The 20,272-nt window shown below is 45.4% G+C and overlaps 1 protein-coding gene across 1 annotated transcript; it reads right to left on the reverse strand.

The window, feature by feature from the left end:
• Positions 1 to 606: 606 nt before the first annotated feature.
• Positions 607 to 15,112, reverse strand: LOC122755466 (pepsin B-like). The gene is given in 9 exon segments (XM_044003955.1): positions 607 to 759; positions 986 to 1,084; positions 2,682 to 2,829; positions 4,752 to 4,874; positions 6,345 to 6,544; positions 9,506 to 9,621; positions 11,565 to 11,682; positions 14,075 to 14,231; positions 15,057 to 15,112. Coding segments are annotated over 9 exon segments (1,170 nt in total).
• Positions 15,113 to 20,272: the final 5,160 nt, after the last annotated feature.

A 20,272-nucleotide genomic window follows, 5' to 3' on the forward strand; every position in this document is an offset into this window, starting at 1 on the left:
TTCTCAGCAATACAATTCCAAGACAATTCCAAAGGACTCATGATGGAAAATGCTCTCCACATCCAGAAAAAGAACTGTGGAACCTGAATGCAGATTGGACTATACTGTTTCTACTTTTTTGTTGTTTTTATTCTTTTTTGAAACTTTTCCCCTTTGTTCTGATTCTTCTTTTCACAACATAACTAATGCAGAAATATGTTTAATGTGATTGTACATACATAACCTATATCAGATTGTTTTTTGTCTTGGGGGAGGAAAGGAAGGAGAGAAAAATTTGAACTCAAAATCTTAAAAAAAAGAATGTTGTAAATTATCTTTACATGTAATTGGAAAGTAACAAAATACTTTTAAGATTAAAAACCGTAAGTCTACTTAAAAATAATCACTACATAGTTAGAACTAAAAGGCTTTATTTCAGGAATTTAAATCGGTAAACTGACCTTTTTAAAGGCCAGAAATATTGAGAGCTTTACATCTTATTACAGTAGGTAAGAGAAAACTAAATTCAAAACCACTGGAAGGAACATGAGCCATCTGGGCAAAGTTTGGACAGACTTCATAGGCAACCTGAGTGGAGACAGAGAGAAAAGCTAGCTGGCCTTTCGTCTAGGCAGAATAGGCAAAGCCGACCCTGTTGTTGGTCATGTCATACACAGAGTAGTATTCCTTGAGGAAGACGTTACCCAGAATCCACAGGGGCTGCCCATTGGGGGAGGGCAGATAGGTGGCCTCGATCCCGAGCCGGCAGTAACCATTGTTCTATAGAATGAGAAAAGGGAAAGGTTTAACTAAACCTGGGCTCCTTTCCTAGGGAACTTCCCCATCCCATGGTCTTCCGTAGCTGGACCTCTGAGGCTTTGTTTATCCTCAATCAATCTCCACCAAAGGATTCCCCAGGGCTGCCAAAATGTCACCTGGGACACAGAAAGGGTTATCTAGGCTCACCCTCCTTAATTCCTGACGAGTCTGGGAAGTGGATACTTACGTTGAAAACATAGGCAGAGGGAGGCAGAGGAAACTGCGACCCATTGATGACAAAGCTGATGGCGGGCATATCCTGGATGTAGTTGCAGTTGACCATAAACTATGGAAGGAATAAGCAGAGCGGATGTGGGCCTTGGAGCCAGAGCAAGAGGCTGCCCACCCCTTACCCCCACTGTGAGTCATCCTGTCAGATCCCCCCAAGCCCAGCACCTCCAGCAAAAGCTATTACTGAGGGGCAGCTAGGTGGTACAGTGGATAAAGCACCAGCCCTGGAGTCAGGAGGACCTGAGTTCAAATTCCACCTCAGACACTTGACACTAGCTGTGTGACCCTGGGCAAGTCACTTAATCCTCATTGCCCCCACCCCAAAAAAACTATTACTGAAACATATTGTTGGTTCATAGGAAGACTAACAATGGTCTTTCCTTGCCTCTGATTTCTAAACAGAATCCTGGGATTTTTGAGTGTGAAAACAGTATGTCATAAACACAGAGGAGCAGTCTCTGACCTCAGAGACCTCTAGTTTAAATAGAAGAAGGCACATGTAGAATTCACATCATCTGTATCCCATATAAGTATAGACAAACACATAAAAGCTTATGTCCTTGTCATTACAAATCAAGGTTTGAAGTAGCAACCAATAATTGTCTACAGAAGGGGCTCGGCCATCCCAGGCTTCCCATAGGGAGAAGAACGGACAGGAATGGAGTGAGGGAGCAGCTAGCTGCCTTCCCCACCATATGCTTCACAAATAACAGCCCTGAGAAGGACAAAAGTTCAGAACTAGAAGATTCTTCAGAGGTTGCCTCCAAAACCTGCCCCTGAGCAAAAATCCCTGCACAACCTCCCCACCAAGAGGCTCTCCAGCCTTGTCTGGCCCACTTCTGGAGACTGGAACTTAGGGCCTCCTAAGACCTCCGATTTCATACTGAGACAGCTCTAGCTGTCAGGAAGCTTTCCCACAAGCTGGCCCTTGGGGCCAAGATGAAAACTTCTAGTCCTCTCTTCCACATGACAGCCCTTCAAATATCTGAAAACAGAAATGATTTCTGTCCCTTTCCCCCTCCTTCATTCTCATCCAACCCTCTGCCAAAGCTTTCTCTTCTCCAGGTGAAAAATCTCACCATCTTTGTGAGGTAAAAGGAACATACTTCCTAGCAGTATCAAGGATCTATTAGCAATATTCATATTCATTCTCTCTCTCTCTCCCCCCCCTTCTTTCTTCCCTCCTCTTTCTCCTCTCTCCCTCTTCTCCTTCCCCCTCTCCCTCCCTCTTTCCCTCCCTCCCTTCTTTACTCTCTCTATCTCTATCTCTGTCTGTCTCTGTCTCTCTCTCTCACCGGATCTCATTTTTACAGTCAGTTTAGAAGGCCTGTGGTGGCTCACATCACTTACTCTCCTGGACGACCCTTCTTGCATTTGAGGAGCTCTGCATTACCACGCAGTGGTAGCCCTCTAGGAGCAACAGCTCCTGCCCATCCAGGGATACTCCATGCTCAAAGAGCAGATCCATTCCCTTCTGCTTTGACTCCCTCTTGTTCTTGCCCAAGAACTCAAGAATTCCAAAACCTCCCCCTCCTCCCCGCCCCCCCCCCCCTGCTGCCTCCACCCTTCCTAGGCTGAGTTCAGGCTCCTGCTCAGCATCAGCTCATCCCAGCCCTCCGCAGATGCCCCCGGAGATGCCCCTGGTCACTCACGTCGCCGTTCTGAGCCATCTGGGCTCCTGTGGCTTGCAGGAAGGCATTCATGTACTGCTGAGGGACAGCCAGAAGGAAGGTTCCGGTGTCCACGATGGCCTGGCAGCCCTGGGAGCACCAGCCAGTGGCCTGGTTACCCATGGCAAACCTGAAGGGGAGAGCAGACCCCACGCTGTCAGACTCCTCAGTGGACGACTGAACCAGGCCAGAAGCAGCTGTGCCCCTTCCCCAGCCCAGCAGGTCCTGAGAGCCGACCATCCAGCTGGAGAAAGAGACAGGTGGAGCAACAACTACACTAACAGACGCTAAGCACCGAGGGAGTGAGCACTGCAGACATTCGGAGGAGGGAGAAGTCATGGGCCAGGATGGCCCAGAGTCAAAAGGGCTGCAGAACTCCAGACTCCTTTGACATCTTAGAAATCCTCTAATCCAGGGGCAGCTAGATGGCACAGTGGATAGAGCACCAGCTCTGGAGTCAGGAGGACCTGAGTTCAAATCCGACCTCAGACACTTAACACTTACTGGCTGTGTGACCCTGGGCAAGTCACTTAACCCCAATTGCCTCACCAAAAAAAAAAAAAAGAAGAAAGAAATCCTCTAGTCCAGTCCTTTGATTGACTGCTAGGAAAGTGGTGCCCAAGAGAAGTCGGGTGACTTTGCCCCAGGTCTCATGGCTCATGAGTGGCCCACACTGGGATTAGAAGTTTGGGCCAGGGTAGGCTTCCTGAAGGAGGAGGGATCTGATCTGCCTTTGGAGGAGGAGCAAAAGCGGTTAGGCAGAGAGAAGACAGGGGACTTTCTGGCAGATGGTATGGAAATAAGGAAAGATGATGTGGCAAGATGGGGGGACAACTGCCTGTGAGCCGAGAGCTCATGATGGGGAGCAACGGGAAATACCTTTGGACAAATTGACTGGTGGGAGTTTGTGAGACCCTTGAATGCTAGGCAAAGGAGTCTGGGTTTGTTTCTGTGGACAAAGAAGAGCTGCTGAAAATTTCGGAGAATGATTAAAATCTTACTGGCAATCATAAACTCCATACACTACAATCGTAAAAAGTATCACCATTTCCAAAGGCCTTTCACATGCACAACCTCATCTGAGCCCCTTTGTGAGATAAAGCAGAGCAGGTATTATTATTATTCCCATTTTACATATAAGGAAACTGAGGCTCAGAAAGGCGGAGGCAGGGACCCAAAGAACACCAACCCACTGGTTTGGCAAGATCCACGTGACCAGCCAGGGGTGTGCTACAGTCATTTTGAATCAGCTACAGATTGTTAAGTGTGAGCACTTACACTTCAGAAATGAGCAAACTCTACAAGGCAGGGCTTGATTTATCATTTCACTTATTGTCTAAACTTAAGAAAGTAATGGAAAAATTTATAATGCATGTACGTCATGTATATTTTTCCCCAGAAAAGCTTATTGTTAAACATTTACCAGCACACTGCTGCCAATATAATTTAAAGTTTGGAGCAGTGGATAAAGCACTGGTCCTGGAATCAAGAGGACTCAAGTTCAAATCCAACCTCAGACATTTAACACTAGTAGTTGTGTGATCCTGGGCAAGTCACTTAACCCCAACTGCCTCAAGGATCTAGGGCCATCCCCAGTCATCCTTATGTATATCTTGCCACTGGACTCAGATGGCTCTGGAGGAGAGAGTGAGGTTGGTGACCTTCCATAGCCCTCCCTCACTTAAATCCAATTCAGTGCAAGTCATTGGCATCATCTCCCAATGTCATGGTCCTCTTTGAAAAACAAAGGACAAACAGTAACACTTAAAGGGTTAGAGGTCAGAAGGCCAAATGTTCGGATCCACCTTGGACTTTAACTTACTAAACAGATTGTGAAGTCCTTAAGAGGGCTTTCCAGCATCCCCATGACAAGAGAAAATGCTCCCGTTACCCTCCTCCCTTTCTGCTACACCTAGGGAATAACAATTGCTAGCATCATATAGCACTTGAGAGTCTGTGAAGCATTAAAGAGACCAGAAGGCAGTTTCTCACAAGGGGATGGCCTGGAAACACTGTTTCTCAGCTCCTGGACAGATTAAGGAAGTGACTTACTCCTCAATGCCGATCTGCCAGTAAACTTCCTGAGTCATGGGGGTCCAGGTGATCTGACCAGAGTAGAGCTGAGGGTCCACACCTCCGAGGATGAGCTCCCCTCCATACTGCTGAGTTGGCTGACTGTGAACAGAAAAAGAACCTGGTGAGTCCAGGTGCCTGATTCCCTCCTCAGTCACGGGGCTTTAGGAGGGCTTCCCTGGGCCTTAGCTTGCCAGAAAACCCAGGGTCAGAGTTAGACAGGCTGGACAGTCAGAGTTAAAGCAGAGTCATTGACCCAGGAAGGAAGAAATAGGCCTGGGAGTCAATGATGTTCTTGAATGCAAACTGGGTGAAGACTCCCTAGAGCTGAAGAAAAACGGTTTGGGACTGGGGTCTGGGTGAAGAAACATCTATGGAGTCACTTGGAACTAGACCTGATGGAAATCCCAAGCGTGCTCTTCAGAGACTGGTCCTGCCCTTCACACTAACCTGCTCTCTCTCTGCTGGCTCTCTGCCCTGAACCTGGAGTGTCTTATGAAGAAACACCCCAATGACTAATTTGGAAATGTTTCACATAATCGTACATGTATAACCTATATCTGATTGCTTACTGCCTGGGGGCAGGGGAAAAGAGAGGGAAAGAGGGAGGGATAGAATTTGAAACTCAAAACTTTAAATAAAAATGTTAATTATGTATAAAAAAGAAAGAAACGCCCCCGGGGAGTGGAGGGATTAGGGGACTTAACGACCCCATGGATACAATGGCATCTGGGGTAGGCCAAGGCTGAGTGGAGAACAATTTTCTACTTAGAGTTCATGGTCAAGTTTGGGAGATTTCTCTTCCCTCTGAATTCCCTTTAAATGACCACAGGCTTGCCCCACTTTAAGCAAACCCAATACATGAAAATCCAGGTGTACCAAAGAGATCATCAGTGGGAAGTGATTCACTTGACAAAGGTTTGGAACTGTTTTGTAACAAAAGGCTTCATCCAGTTATACCTTAAAGTTAGATTTAAACTTGATTCCCAAAAATTCAATTTACAAACAACTTTTAGGAATTTATCTATTGTATAAAAAGTAGACCACCCATGTCTCATTCTGACACCCACAGTGTCACATGCTTTTGCAATAATAACAATAATAGCATTTCTATAGTGCTTCGATGCTTTACATACTTATCTTATTTGATCCTCACAATAACCCTGGGAGGTAGGTGCTATCGTAGTTTCCTCATTTCACAGATGAGGAAACTGAAACTGAGTTATATCTGCCCCCTAACCCCAGAAACATGATTTTGCTTCTGGGCGTGTGACTGTAGGGCAAATGGAACTGGTTTCGGGCTACGTCTATCAGCATGATGTGATGGAAAGAGCTTTGGAGCTGGAGTCCCAGAACCTCAATTCAAATTCTGAGTTGCCCAGAATCATATGCCTAGTAAGCATCTGGGGCAGGATCTGAACACAGGCCTTCCTGACTCTATCAGTCCAACCACTGTACCAACTAGCCTTTCTGACTAGAAACAGAAGTCCCTGGAGCTCTGAGCACACTGAGGCCCTAAGTGCCCTGGAAGCCTTGCCCCTTGGCCCTGTTTGGTGGAAGATGAGCTCTTACCGGGCGAAGTAGAAGCTGAAGATTGGCTCTGAGAGCTGGCCCTGTTGGAACATCCCCTGCATCACCGTGGGAGAATTGCCTACAGCCATTGCTGGGTAAGCCATGCCCAATATCCCATCAAAGTCAGAATAGTAGAAGGGAGTGACAGGCTCGTTCTCACTCAAGCCAAACTCCTGGTTACGGATGACAATGTTCTGAACCTGGGGAGAGACGAGAGAATTGGGTGAGAAACCTCCATCCCACAGAAGAGCTTCAGGACACTAAAGCCAGAGAGAATCCAGATGGCCAAGCAAAGGAAAGCAAGCAAACGGTGGGTCTATGAGGAATCAAATAAAGCTTAAAAAATAGATTAAATAAAGCTCAGGTCCACAAGGTGAGGCTAGAAACCTCAAGAGACCCAAATCTCTCCTGAAAAAATCAAAAGCTTTATGTGTGTGGCCTCTTCCAAGGCTAGACCTTGGGTCTGACCATTTATGATGTGACCACGAAGGACAGAGCCAAGGAAATATTTTATATCTTCCCCCTAGCCCTGGTAACATGATTTCACTTCTGTGTTTACAACTCTATAGCAAATGAAACTGATTTTAGATTTAAGATGTGATGGAGGGGGCAGCTAAGTGGTGCAGTGGATAAAGCACTGGCCCTGGATTCAGGAGGACCTGAGTTCAAATCCAGCCTCATACACTTGATACTTATTAGCTGTGTGACCAGGGCAAGTCACTTAACCCTCATTGCCCCGCACCAAAAAAAAAAAAAAAAAGATGTGACAGAAAGAGCTTTTGATTTGGAGTCCCAGAACCTCAATTTAAACCCAGGCTTTGCCACTTAGAACCTCTGTGGTCTTAGCCAAATCGTTTCTGCTTTCTGATCCTCAGTTTCCCCATTTGTAAGATGAGATTGGGCTAGATAACCCCTAAAGTTGCTTCTAGCTCTAAGTCCATGGTTCTATAAGGAACAGTGATTTGTTTGTTTTTTTAAAACCCTAGGGAAGAGATTAAGGGGGGGAATTGAAATATCTGAAGTAACCTAAGATTTGTACCATTATATAGAAAACAGAAACCATTGATTTATTCTATTTCTCCAGAAGGGAAAACAAGGACCACTGAGCAGAAGCGATGTGGGAGAAGATTTTGGGTCAATATAAGGAATATCTGAAAAACAAGGTGGTGTACTGGATAAAGTGCTGGTCTTGGATGTCCGGAAAGCCAAGCTCATCAGTTCCTACCTCTGAAGCATACAAGCTGAGTGACAGGGAGCTATCCAATTGTCCCAGTGACCCAGACATGCTCTGCAACTGTAAGTTAACCAGTGACTGATCTGCTCCAGCAGTGAGAATGTCCATACCTGATGAAATCACAAGACTGGACCATCCTCCCAACCCACCTACCCAAGGGGATGCTGGAGCCCAAACTGGAACCACCAGCCTTGTTATCTTTTCATTATGAGCATTTACACCTGGGAAAAGTAAATGCTACACAACAGGACTTGATTTACTGTTTTGTTGGTTGTCCAGACTTAAAAATGTGATGGTGAAAATAATGTAAATTAAATTTAAGAGTGTGCTGTGCAGACTCTTTTTCCCATCACTGGATCGACCACACTAAGAATTATTTAATAGGGCTGTCCAGTCATGGAACAGGATGCCTAAAAGGTCCTTAGAAATGTGCAGGTAAGGGCGGTTAGGTGGTGCAATGGATAAAGCACCAGCCCCTGGATTCAGTAGGACCTGAATTCAAATGTGACCTCAAACACTTGACACTTACTAGCTGTGTGACCCTGGGCAGGTCACTTAACCCTCACTGCCCCACAAAAAACAAAAAACAAAAAAAAAACAAAGAACAAAAAAAGAAATGTGCAGGTACTGCCTGAACCCCCCACTTTGCTGAGGTGGGGAATTATAGGCAATGGAGTACTGCATGTAAGGTCAAACTTTTTCAATATGTTGGTTGGTTTCAATGAGTGGGTGTTTTTCCTCTTTTAAAAATTTTCATTATAAGGATGTCTCTGGTAAAGAAATGGGGGGGGTACTGAAATGCAGATATTTAAAACAAAAGATATCAATAAAAATAATATTTCAATAAAACAATTTTAAGACTGTTCTGGATGCTGAGAGGTATCAATAAAATCAATTTTAAAATTGGTCATAGATGCTAAAAGATAGCAACAAAAATCATTTTAAAAAATCTGTTCTGAATGCTAAAAGATTTCAACAAAAAGATATTTTTTAAAAATGTCACCTCTCAGGCGGCTAGATGGCGCAGTGGATAAAGCACTGGCCCTGGATTCAGAAGGGCCTAAGTTCAAATCCAACCTCAGACACTTGACACTAGCTGTGTGACCCTGGGCAAGTCACTTAATCCTCATTGCCCTGCAAAAATAAAACAAAAACAAACAAAACAAACAAACAAAAAAAACCCACCTCTCTCGGAAGCTGAAAGATATCAATAACAAATCAACTTTTTTTAAAAACTTTTTTTGGTGGGGCAATAAAGGTTAAGTGACTTGCCCAGGGTCACACAACTAGTGTCTAGTGTCAAGTGTCTGAGCTCGAATTTGAATTCAGGTCCTCCCGAATTCAGGGCCGGTGCTTTATCCACTACGCCACCTAGCTGCCCCCAAATTAACTTTAAGGGAAAAAACAAAACAAAAACAAAAATCTACCAGTACTGGATGTTGAAAGACATCAACAAAAAAAATCAGTTAAAATTGTCCTGAATGCTGAAAGATAGCAACAAAAATCATTTTTTAAAAAATCTGTCCTAGATGCTGAAAGTTATCAACAAAAAACAACTTTTAAAAAAGAATCTACCTGTCCTGGGTGCTGAGAGACACCAATCAAAAATCCGTTATTAAAAAAGCCACGTGTCTCGGAGGCCGCAGAAGGGGTCCTTGAATCCGGGACAATGCGTTGGACTTGTAAGAATACGTGGTGGGGGGGGGGGGACGAGAAATGCACCCACCCTGCGCTGAGCACGTCTCATTCGACGCTTTCAGTTGGGGAAACTGAGGTTAACTGACTTGGCCCGGGCCCCACAGCTTCTAAGTCGGCCTGGAGCTCTGCAAGCCTTGCCCAGGGCCGTGTTTGCACTTCGCGCTTACTGGGAGGGGGGAGGGGGGGAGGGGGGCAGCACATGGCCGTGGCCGCGGGCGGCGCTACTCACAGTCACGGCGTCGTAGCCCAGCACCAGTCAGGCTACCCTCCCGTAGGACAGCGTGTAGGTCTGGCAGCCCGTGCTAAAGGTGGACGACTGACTGAAGTTGAACCTATTATGATTGGCTACGGAGACACGGAGGAAGGCGCTGGCATCTCCCGGCGCCGCCCCCGGCTTCCTGAACGCGGCCCGGCGTCGGGCATTTATGAAGCGCCTGCTGGATGCCATCCTCGAGCACGCCCGAAATTCGGGCAGGCAGGCAATGGGAATTCATTAAGCGCCTGCCGGAGGCCGCCGTGCACTTATCTCTTTGCTGCTTCCTGAGCGAGTCAGGCGGGCAATAGGCATTTATTAAGCGCCCACTGGATGCCAGGCCTCGTGCACGTCCAAAAGTCGGGCGGGCAGGCAATGGGAATTCATTAAGCGTCTGCTGGAGGCCGCCGTGCAATGATCTCTTTGCTGTTTCCTGAGCAAGTCAGGCAGGCAATAGGCATTTATGAAGTGCCTACTGGATACCAGGCCCTATGTGGTTTCCTGAGCAAGTTAGCGGACTCAGTGCCTGGTGCCATCACTCATCTCCTGAACGTGGCATTCAAAGTCCTTCAGTAACCCAGTCCGCCTTTCAAGTCTTTTCTCCCAACGCCCCCCTCCCCATTCTTTGATCCACCACCACCCTTCCTTGTAGAAACCGACTGGTCAACAAGCATTTATTAGCCGCCCGCTGTGTGCTTGTTATGGCGCTAAGCCCACTCCACCTCCTCAGTGGGGAGGGGCAGGCCTTTCTCCGGCCTCCCTCACGCCCCCTCCTCGCCTCGGCCTCCCGGCTCTGCCCCGCTTTCTTCGCGACCGCCTCCGCTGCCAGCCCGCCCGGCCCTCCCCTCCCCCACGTGCCGGGGCCTTCCCTCGCCGATGGCCCTCCGCACAGAATCCTGTCATTCGAGGCCCTCCACGAACCCGCGCGCGCGCACACCCACCCACGCACGTGCACAGCCTCCCACACCCCACACTCGCCCCCACGCGTGCTCCGCCTCCTCCCGCCTCCTCCCGCCTCCCCCGGGAAGCCCGCCCCGCTCCCTCTCCATTCTAGCACCTTCTCTCTCGGAGATCACCTCATCTACGACGTCTCCCGCCCGTCCTCACAGACTCCCAGCCCCACCCCCCAGCCCCACCCGGGCGCTGCCCGAGGGCGGGGCCGCCTTACATTTCCGTCTCCCAGGCCCGGGCGGCGGCGCCCCCCCCGCCCCCCCCCCCCGCTCACGTGGACGGCCTCCTGAGCTCGGCACGCGACCCAGGGCCGCGGTTTCCTCAAGTGTAAAATAAGGCGGAGGCCGAGGCCTAGCCGGTCTCTGAGATGCCTCCTGGCTCCCTGTCTGTGACCCCCACGCCCTGCACCCCCGCAGCCCCCCTTGGTTCCGCTCCGCCCTGTGGGCCCAGGGAAGACCTCCCAGGCCACTGTCGTAACATTGTGAAGAGGGGCGAGGATGGGGGGGAGGCAGGCGCCCCTCCCAACTGGGGACCCCATGGCGGGGCAATGATGGGGAGAGGAGTGGAGAAGGGGAGGGGGAGGGGGAGGGGAGTGGCGGAGAGGATGGGGCTATGAGTGGGACCCCCTTCTCCCTTTTTCCACTTCCTCCATCCCCTCCCCCTTCTTTTCCCTCTTTCTCCCCTCCCTCATTCTTTCCCCATCCCCCCATTTCCCTCCCCCTTTCGTCTTTTCCCTCTTTCTCCCCCTCCCTTATTCTTTCCCCTCCCCCTCCCCTTCTTTTCCCTCTTTCTCCCCTTCCCTCATTCTTTCCCCTCCCCTTTTTTCCCTTTCTCCCCCTCCCTCATTCTTTCCCCTCCCCTTTTTTCCCTTTCTCCCCCTCCCTCATTCTTTCCCCTTCCCCTCATTTCCTCCCCCTCCCCTTCTTTTCCCTCTTTCTCCCCCTCATTCTTTCCCCTTCCCCTCATTTCCTCCCCCCTCCCCTTCTTTTCCCTCTTTCTCCCCTCCCTCATTCTTTCCCCTCCCCCCTCCCCTTCTTTTCCCTCATTCTTTCCCCCTCCCCCCCGGCGGGCGGGGGGCACTCACCGCAGGCCCGCGTCTGGCAGTAGCTGGAGGGCACCCACAGGTTGGAGGAGCCGGTGTTGAAGAGCACCAGGAAGCTCTGCGGGGGAGTGCCGATGCTGATTTCCCCAAAGTAGAAGGACTGCAAAGACAAATTCCCTTGAGGTCGCCTCCTGGAGGAGAGGGGATGGAGTTGCCCTGCAGGGTGCCCGTGCCCCGCGGCACACCGGCTGGCCGCCCACCCTGATAGCGGGCTCGGGGGATTGGTCGGAGTGCTTTTCCCACCCCCTTTTTAAAGGAAAAAAAAAAACATCAATATGAGGACTGGCCGTCTGGGGCAGGGGGCAGTGGGGGGGAGAGACACCTTGGGAAATGCAGGTGATGAAAAAAACAAGATGCCCATCTTTGTAAACAAACTCCTTGGGGAGTCAGGAGGGAGTAAAGGAACCCGTGGGGAAGGCTCCCCGGCCGCGACCACCGTCTGAGTCTGTCTCCTCCAAAGACCGTGCTTTTACAAAAGCACAGCCCCTGGCACAGTGTTTAATAAACATCGATTGATCGATCGATTGATAGGATCCCCCATTACCTCCTTTTCTCAATCGGTAACATTTACTAAGTCGCTACCGTGTGCTAGATATTGCGCTAAGCTCTAAGGATATAAAGAAAGGTAAAAAGCAAGTGAGATCTGGTTTACATTTCCATTGATTTACCAAAATAGATTTAGGGTTTGAAATGGGCCGGCACAGTGCCAAGCTAGAAGGATATGCACAAAGGTAAAAACCTTTAGATCCCTGTTAGGTCCCTGCCCTCAAAGGGCTTACATACTAATAAGGGAGCAGCTTTGACTCGGTTTACTCTTCTGTGAACTTCTCAAGTGGGTGGAACAGCTGAGAGAATATTGCTTCTCCTTTCCCCAAAGAATTGGGCTGTTTGTCCCACTATCCTAACCACCAAGTTTTATGGGGATGCTCATGAGCCCTTCTCCTGCCTCTCCCCATCACAATAGAGTACACATCCAGTTCCACTTTCCTGACAAAAAGAATAAAGAAACCTGCAGCAGGATGTGGTGGAATGCTTCCCCTACTTAGAATGGGGCAAGCTTTGATACTAGCTAGCCCACCATTGACAAGTGCCTTAACTTCATTGTTTTCATGGGTCAAATGGAGATGAACACTTGTACTGCTTATTTAAGGCTGTTGCAGAAAAGTGCTTTGTGAATGCTAAGGCACTACATGAATTGAGCTATGATTGTATAGATTTTGTACATCCTAATTTTGTGGGCTCTGTGTAGCTTTTGCTTCCCCCCAATGTGGAACGTAAGCTCAGAATCATGGAATTGGAGAGTCCGAAGGGCTCTCTGCAGCATCTAAAGGAATGCCAGTGTGCCACCTGACAAATGATCATCTAAGGAAGATCCCAAGGAGGGGAACTTACAGCCCATTACAGTTGGCCACAACTCTATTTTCTTAAAGGTTTTCCTGGCATGAAGTCAGGGACCGTTTCATTTCTACCTTTGTATCCCCAACAGTGGATAGAATGCTAGGCCTGGAGTCAGAAAGATTCGGATCCGGCCTCAGACGCTTACTGAATGTGTGACCCTGAGCAAGTCACTTCACCCTGTTTGCCTCAGTTTCCCCATCTATCAAGTGAGCTGGAGAAGGAACTGGTCAACCGCTCCAGTATCTTTGCCAAGAAACCCTCAAATGGAGTCATAAAGAGTTGAACACAACTGAAACAACTGAACAACAAAATGCCCAGCACCTAGCCCAGCTCCTGAGCACTTAATAAAGTAATTAAGGGATAAGTACTTACTGAATACCTGTGCATTGATTATCACAACCCAACAAGTACATCGTCGTAACAAACCAGGATCCTGGTGAATTGGTATGGGGACAGGGTTCTTGAGAACAATTGGACACAGGGTTAGAGAGACTGTGATACATTGGCATGAACCTTTTTTTTACTTTTCTAGATTAAGAGCAGGGCAGTGACCTGAGCCCTAGAACATCTACCACACAGCTTGGCATCCCAGGCACTGGCCCTGTGTCTTCTAAGAAAGCCCCAACTTTCTGTTAGTTTGTAGGCTTTTGTTTCACATGCACATGACCATTTCTGCCTCCATTATTCCTATAGTTCAGGGATGTCACCTCGCAATGGGGACAGCCAACCAAAAGCAGGATGATGACCAGAGGGGAGAGGGGGGAGGGGAGGGGGGAGAGAGACAGAGAGACAGAGAGAGAGACAGACACAGACACAGAGACAGAGACAGAGTCAGAGAGACAGAGAGAGAGAGAGAAGGAGGAGGAGGAGGAAAGAAAGTGAGAAAAAGGAAAGAGAAAGTGAGAAAGAGGAAAGAGAGAAAGTGAGAGAGAGAGAAAGAGAGAAGGGGGGTGGGATCAGGAAGGGTAATTAGGTTAAGTGCTTCTCCCCAGGGCTATCAGCACCACGAGGAGACACTACTCCAAATTCTAGGAGGAGCTGAGAGGAGGGGCGGGGTCCCTGGCTGTTCCTGGGGTAGGGAGGGTAGTACTCACATCCAAGTAGTTAGTGATGGGTTCATAAGCGACAGCATCCTTGTTGAAGTAGTACTTAGCAGCAGGATCAGCTTTCTTGTTGTTCCTCAGAAAATCTTCCAGCACACCATTCTCTTCCATCAGCTCAGGGATGGACTTGCCCTTCCGCAGAGTATGTCTACGAACCAGTGAAGCCAAGAAATCACACCCACCCTCCTTCAAATCCCTGCTCACTATTCACATCACTTCAAGGAAGTCTTCCCACAGTATACCTACCCAGCTCTAATGATTTCAACATTCTCAGTACAAATTTACTTCTGGGTTTATAAAAAATTAAAGAATTTCTAAACTGGAAGAGGCCTTAGAGATCATCTCTTGCTCAGTGCTCATAAGAGTTGGAACGAGAAGAGACCTTAGAATTTATATAGGCCAATCCTCTCATTTTGTAGGTGGAAAAAAAAAAACAGACAGAGAAGACTTTCCCAAGGTCAGACAGCTAGCTAGTGACAAATCCAGGACTGTAATCTAGGTCTCCTAATTCCCAGTTCAATGCAGTTCTTTCTTCCATATTGATTTTCATCTTTCTGTATCTCTTTTGTTTCTTTCACTAGACTTGGAAGGCAGGAATCACTTTTTTTTCCTTTCTTGGATTACCATAGACAGACACTTACACACACACAGAGTGAGTAAGGATAGACTAAGAATAAATGACCATGGGGCAGCTAGATGTCGAAGTGGATAAAGCACTGGCCCTGAATTCAGGAGGACCTGAGTTCAAATTCTGCCCCAGACACTTGACACTTACTAGCTGTGTGACCCTGGACGAGTCACTTAACTCTTATTGCCCAGCCAAAAAAAAAAAAAAAAAGAATGACCATGAAATCAACAGGGGAGGAGACAATACTGAGAGACGGTGTCTCAGAAGCACCTGAGTTTCTAGGCTGCACCCCCTCCTCCAGTTGTTGGTCTTTGCTCTGAACCAAGTCGAACCCCCAATACCCACCTGACAAAACCCTCTGAGAGCTGTAGACAAACCAGCACAAGGATTAGACACTTCATGGTGCCGATTTCCAGTTACCCACTGAGGAGAGGACACTCCAGACACGTTGCAAAGGGTGAGGCACAGGATGGTCAAACTGACACTCTCTCTTATAGTCCAGGGTTCTCCCTGAACCCCTCACCTCTGGACACATGGGCCCCTTACCTCCATTCAAATTTTGTTCCCCCACAGATCCATTGACTGTGTGTATTTTTCCTAATGGCAGGTGTTAAGGCCTTTCATTTCCTTTGTGTAGTTTAGTTTACAAAGCAATTAATGCCTTTGATAATGAAATTAAACAACTAGGGATTTGAAAGCAATGGTAAACAACACTTGGCAACAAAGGAAAGTGGCACCTGTGCCACCCTGGAGCAGTGCTACCAAATACTTTTTTTTCTTTTTTTGTTGAAGCAATTGGGGTTAATTGACTTGCCCAAGGTCACACAGCTAGTAAGTGTTAAGTGTCTGATAGAGCACCGGCCCTGGAGTCAGGAGTACTTGAGTTCAAATCTGGCCTCATGAACTAAAGACTGAGAGTCTAGAATAGGCAGATAGAATGGATAATGAAAAAAATGAGAAAAATCCTTTTTAAAAGGAGCGCAAAAAATGAATTAAAATTTAAATTTAAAAACCCAAGACTAGTTGAAAGGGAGGAAAGGAAGAGAGACTCTAACTGAGAGGGGGGAAGAGGGACGGAAGAATTATATAACTAGATAAAAGCATAAATGAAAAAGGAATTAATAAGCAAAATACCAAAGGGAAAGGGATAACAAATGAGAGGGGGGGGTGTCAAGGGTGAGGGGAAGAGAGCCAGTAAGTAAGGGTCACAGTTTAAAAAAAAAAAAAGATTAAGGTAAAGTAACTGAAATAACAAGGAACTACGTTTACAGCAGAAGACAGAAAAATCATAACCTCAGTATTAAAGACAAATGGAAGAAAATACAAATATAACTTTTACAACTTTAAGTGTGACTCCAACAGAACAAAAAATGAGCAACAGTTTAGATAATAAAACAAAATACTACACTCTGTTGCCTCCAAGAAACACATTTAGGGGCAGCTAGGTGGCACAGTGGATAGAGCACTGGGCCTGGAGTCAGGAGGACCTGAGTTCAAATCCAACCTCAGACACTTAACACTTACTAGCTGTGTGACCCTGGGCAAGTCACTTAACCCCAACTGCCTCACCAAAAAAAAAAAAAGGGGGGGCGGCTAGGTGGCGCAGCGGATAGAGCACCGGCCCTTGAGTCAGGAGTACCTGAGTTCAAATCCGGCCTCAGGCACTTAACACTTACTAGCCGTGTGACCCTGGGCAAGTTACTTAACCCCAATTGCCTCACTAAAAAAAAAAACACATTTAAAAAATCTTAAGATCTATACAAAATAAAACTGAGACAATGGGGGAAAATGTACTATTCATCAAGTGAATTCAAAAAAGCAGAATTTGCAAAAATGCTATCTGACAAAGCAAAAACAGATATTCAAAAAATAAAAAGGAATCTACATTATGCTAAAAGGAACCATTAACTGAACAACAAACAACAAAATAGAATCATAGACAATGAACTCATATTAATAATAAACTTATATGCTCAAAATGCCTTATCATCCAAATTTATAAAGGAAATATTATGTGGGCAACAAGAAGACACAGACAATAATACAATAGCGGGAAGGGGGAAGCTAGGTGGCACAGTGGATAAAGCACTGGCCCTGGATTTAGAAGGACCTGAGTTCAAATTTGACCTCAGACACGTGACACGTACTAGCTGTGTGACCCTGGGCTTAAGTGACTTAAGTGACTTCACTTAACCCTCATTGCTCTGACCAAAAACCAAACAAACATCTATTTAAAAATAAAAACAAGCATCATATAAAATGGGGATACCCTAGAATTTTTTCCAGTAAATACAGGAGTGAAACAAGGATGCCCACTCTCCCAGCATTATTTGATGTAGTTCTGGAAATTCTAGGAACAGAAATAAGATGAGAGAAAGAATTAAGGCATAAAGATAAGTAAAGAGGAGATAAAACCATCCCTATTTGCTGATGACATCATGTTTAGTTGGAAAATCTTAGAGAATCAGAAAAGATACTAATTGAGACAATGACCTCAGCAAAGGTGCAGACTACAAAAAAAAAAATCCAATCCTAAAAAGTTAACAGCATTTCTAATAATGATAACAAAACCCAAGAAGCAATAATAGAAAACAAATCCCATTCCAATAATTATGAAATGCATAAGATATTTAGAGACAACCTACCAAAACACACAAAAGACTTATATAGATTCAATTGCAACATGCTTCTTAAAGAAATTTAAAAAAACAAAACTTAAACAGCTGAAGCGCTCGTGGCTAGACTGTGCCAATATAATAAAAATGGCAATACTGCCAAAATTAATTTACACTTTTAATGCTATACCAATCAGATTACCAAGGGGACACTTTCTAGAACTTGATAAAATAACCACAAAATTCATTTGGAAAAACAAAAGATCTAGAATACCAAGGGAAATGATGAAAAGAAGTTGGGATGAAAGGGGAATCCCACTTCCAGACCTCAGATGATATTATCAAGCAGCAATCATCAAAATTGTGTTAAAATTATATCTTGTTCCGGTCTCCCTGACCATCCTCTCATTCCTAGTCAGTATAGTAAATAAGTTTATAAACAGCCAGTAAAGAGGTAACAGCAGAGGAAGGAAGATTGCAAAGGGGAATCCGTAAGTCACGTTCAAACCATTCCAAAGATAAAAGGAGCATAACTTACAAATTTTATCAAATATCGACCAAAATTCACATCCTGATAATATGTGCTGAATTAGGGGAAACCATGTAGGCTCTGCTGTCAAGGCATCTTGGTCCTGTGATATGTAAATATCAGGCAAATTCCAGACCTTTATAGTAAAGACCAACAACAGATCACCAAAAAGGTGCTGATAATTTTGAGATGATGTGGGCATGTTTAAAGTTTTACTGACAACTTTGAAATGATTTGGACATTAATGAACTCACTTCAAGGCGTCACAGACAAGAGTTGGTCTGGAAAGAAAGAAAAAAAGAAAGAAAGGAAGGAAGGAAGGAAGAAAAGAAGAAAGAATTTTTTTTAAAAAAAGAGTTGGTCTGTTCCCTTCAAAACCCTATGAGGGGCAGCTAGGTGGCACAGTGGATAGAGCACCGGCCCTGGATTCAGGAAGACCTGAGTTAAAATCCGGCTTCAGACACTTGACACTTACTAGCTGTGTGACCCTGGGCAAGTCACTTAACCTCCACTGCCCCGCAAAAACAAAACAAAACAAAACAAAAAATAAAATAAAAAATAAAATGTGATTACAGAGGGCAGCTAGGTGGCTCAGTGGATAGAGCACTGGCCCTAGATTCAGGAAGACCCGAGTTAAAATCCGGCATCAGACACTTGACACTTACTAACTGTGTGACCCTGAGCAAGTCACTTAACCCTCATTGCCCCGCAAAAAACAAAAACAAAAAAATGTGATTACAGCCCCATTTCCTCTTCCCATCATGGTCTTTCCTGGTTAGTACTCAAAGAACGAGGTGTGCCTACCCTTATTTCATAATTTCATAAATTAATTATTAAGTCAAAAACCATTTGGTGTTGGTTAAAGAAGAGAGAAATCAATGGAACAGACAAGAGAAGGGAGATTCAGAAACAGTGGAACTCAATAAACCAGTGTTTGATAAAGTGCAAAACATAAGTAAGCTAGGAAAAAGCTCCCTGGTTAATAAAAACTGCTAGGAAAACTGGGAAGCAGTCTGGAAGAAATTAACAATAGACCAACATCTTATGCCATATTCCACAATACATTCTAAATAGGTAAGTGATACTAATATTAAAGATCAGACTATTAAAAAATTGGAAGAGAAGCAGATCATATACTGCTCACAGCTATGAGTGAGATATATTCTTAACAAAACAAGAGACTGAGACAGTTACAAAAGACAAAATAGCTAACTTTGATTAATTGAAACTAAAAGGCTTCTGCACAGATAAAATTAATGCACCTAGAAAAGGAGGGGTCAAATGAGACAAAATCTTTATACCAAGTTTCTCTGATAAGGGTTTGGCATCCAAATACTAGACATGCACACTCTCACACACACACATACAATTTACGTGTGTAATATAGTCACATACATAAAACACACGTGTAACAAGTGTTATATATGTATTGTACATATACACATATATACATACATATCATATGTGATTAATAGTTATTCCCTAATAGATAAGAGGTCCAAGGATATGAACAGCTCTCAAAAGAAGGACAAAGTATTCATAACTAGATGAAAAAATGCTCCAAATCACTTATACTTAGAAATCAAAACAACCCCTGAAATTTCACCTCACCCCCTACAAATTAACAATAATGACAAAAAACAGCAAGAGTCAAGGTTGGAGAGATTGTAGAAATTAAAAAATACTATTGATTATATACGTTGGGTCTCTGGGAGAGGGACAGGGAGGGATACTTGATACAATCTTCTAAGAAATAGAACATATCAATAAAAACTTATTTAAAATAATAAAGTTGAGAAATGGATATCAGCTAGAAATTATAAAGAGCAGGCATGGCTTCATCAAGAAGAGATCATGCGGGGGCAGCTAGATGGCACAGTGGTTAAAGCACTGGCCCTGGATTCAGGAGTACCTGAGTTCAAAGCCAGCCTCAGACACTTGGCACTTACTAGCTGTGTGACCCTGGGCAAGTCACTTAACCCCCATTGCCCCGCAAAAAAAAAAAAAAGAAAGAAAGAAAGAAAAGAAGAGATCATGCCAAACTAATTTCATTTTCTTTGTTTAGCAGAATTACTAAACTTGTACCTAGCTCAAAGGATATGAACAGGCAGTTTTCTGATGAAGAAATCAAAGCTATCTATTGCCATATGAAAAAATGCTCTAAATCACTATTGATTAGAGAAGTCCAAATTAAAACAACTCTGAGGCACTACCTCACACCTATCAGAATGGCTAATATGACAAAAAAGGAAAATAATAAATGTTGGAGAAGCTGCGGAAAAATTGGAACACTAATGGTGTGAGCTGTGAACTGATCCAACCATTCTGGAGAGCAATTTGGAACTATGCCCAAAGGGCTATAAAACTGTGTATACCCTTTGACCCAGAAATACCACTATTAGGTCTTTTTCCCAAAG

Source organism: Dromiciops gliroides, chromosome 4, assembly GCF_019393635.1.
Source record: "Dromiciops gliroides isolate mDroGli1 chromosome 4, mDroGli1.pri, whole genome shotgun sequence".
Lineage (NCBI taxonomy): Eukaryota > Metazoa > Chordata > Mammalia > Microbiotheria > Microbiotheriidae > Dromiciops > Dromiciops gliroides.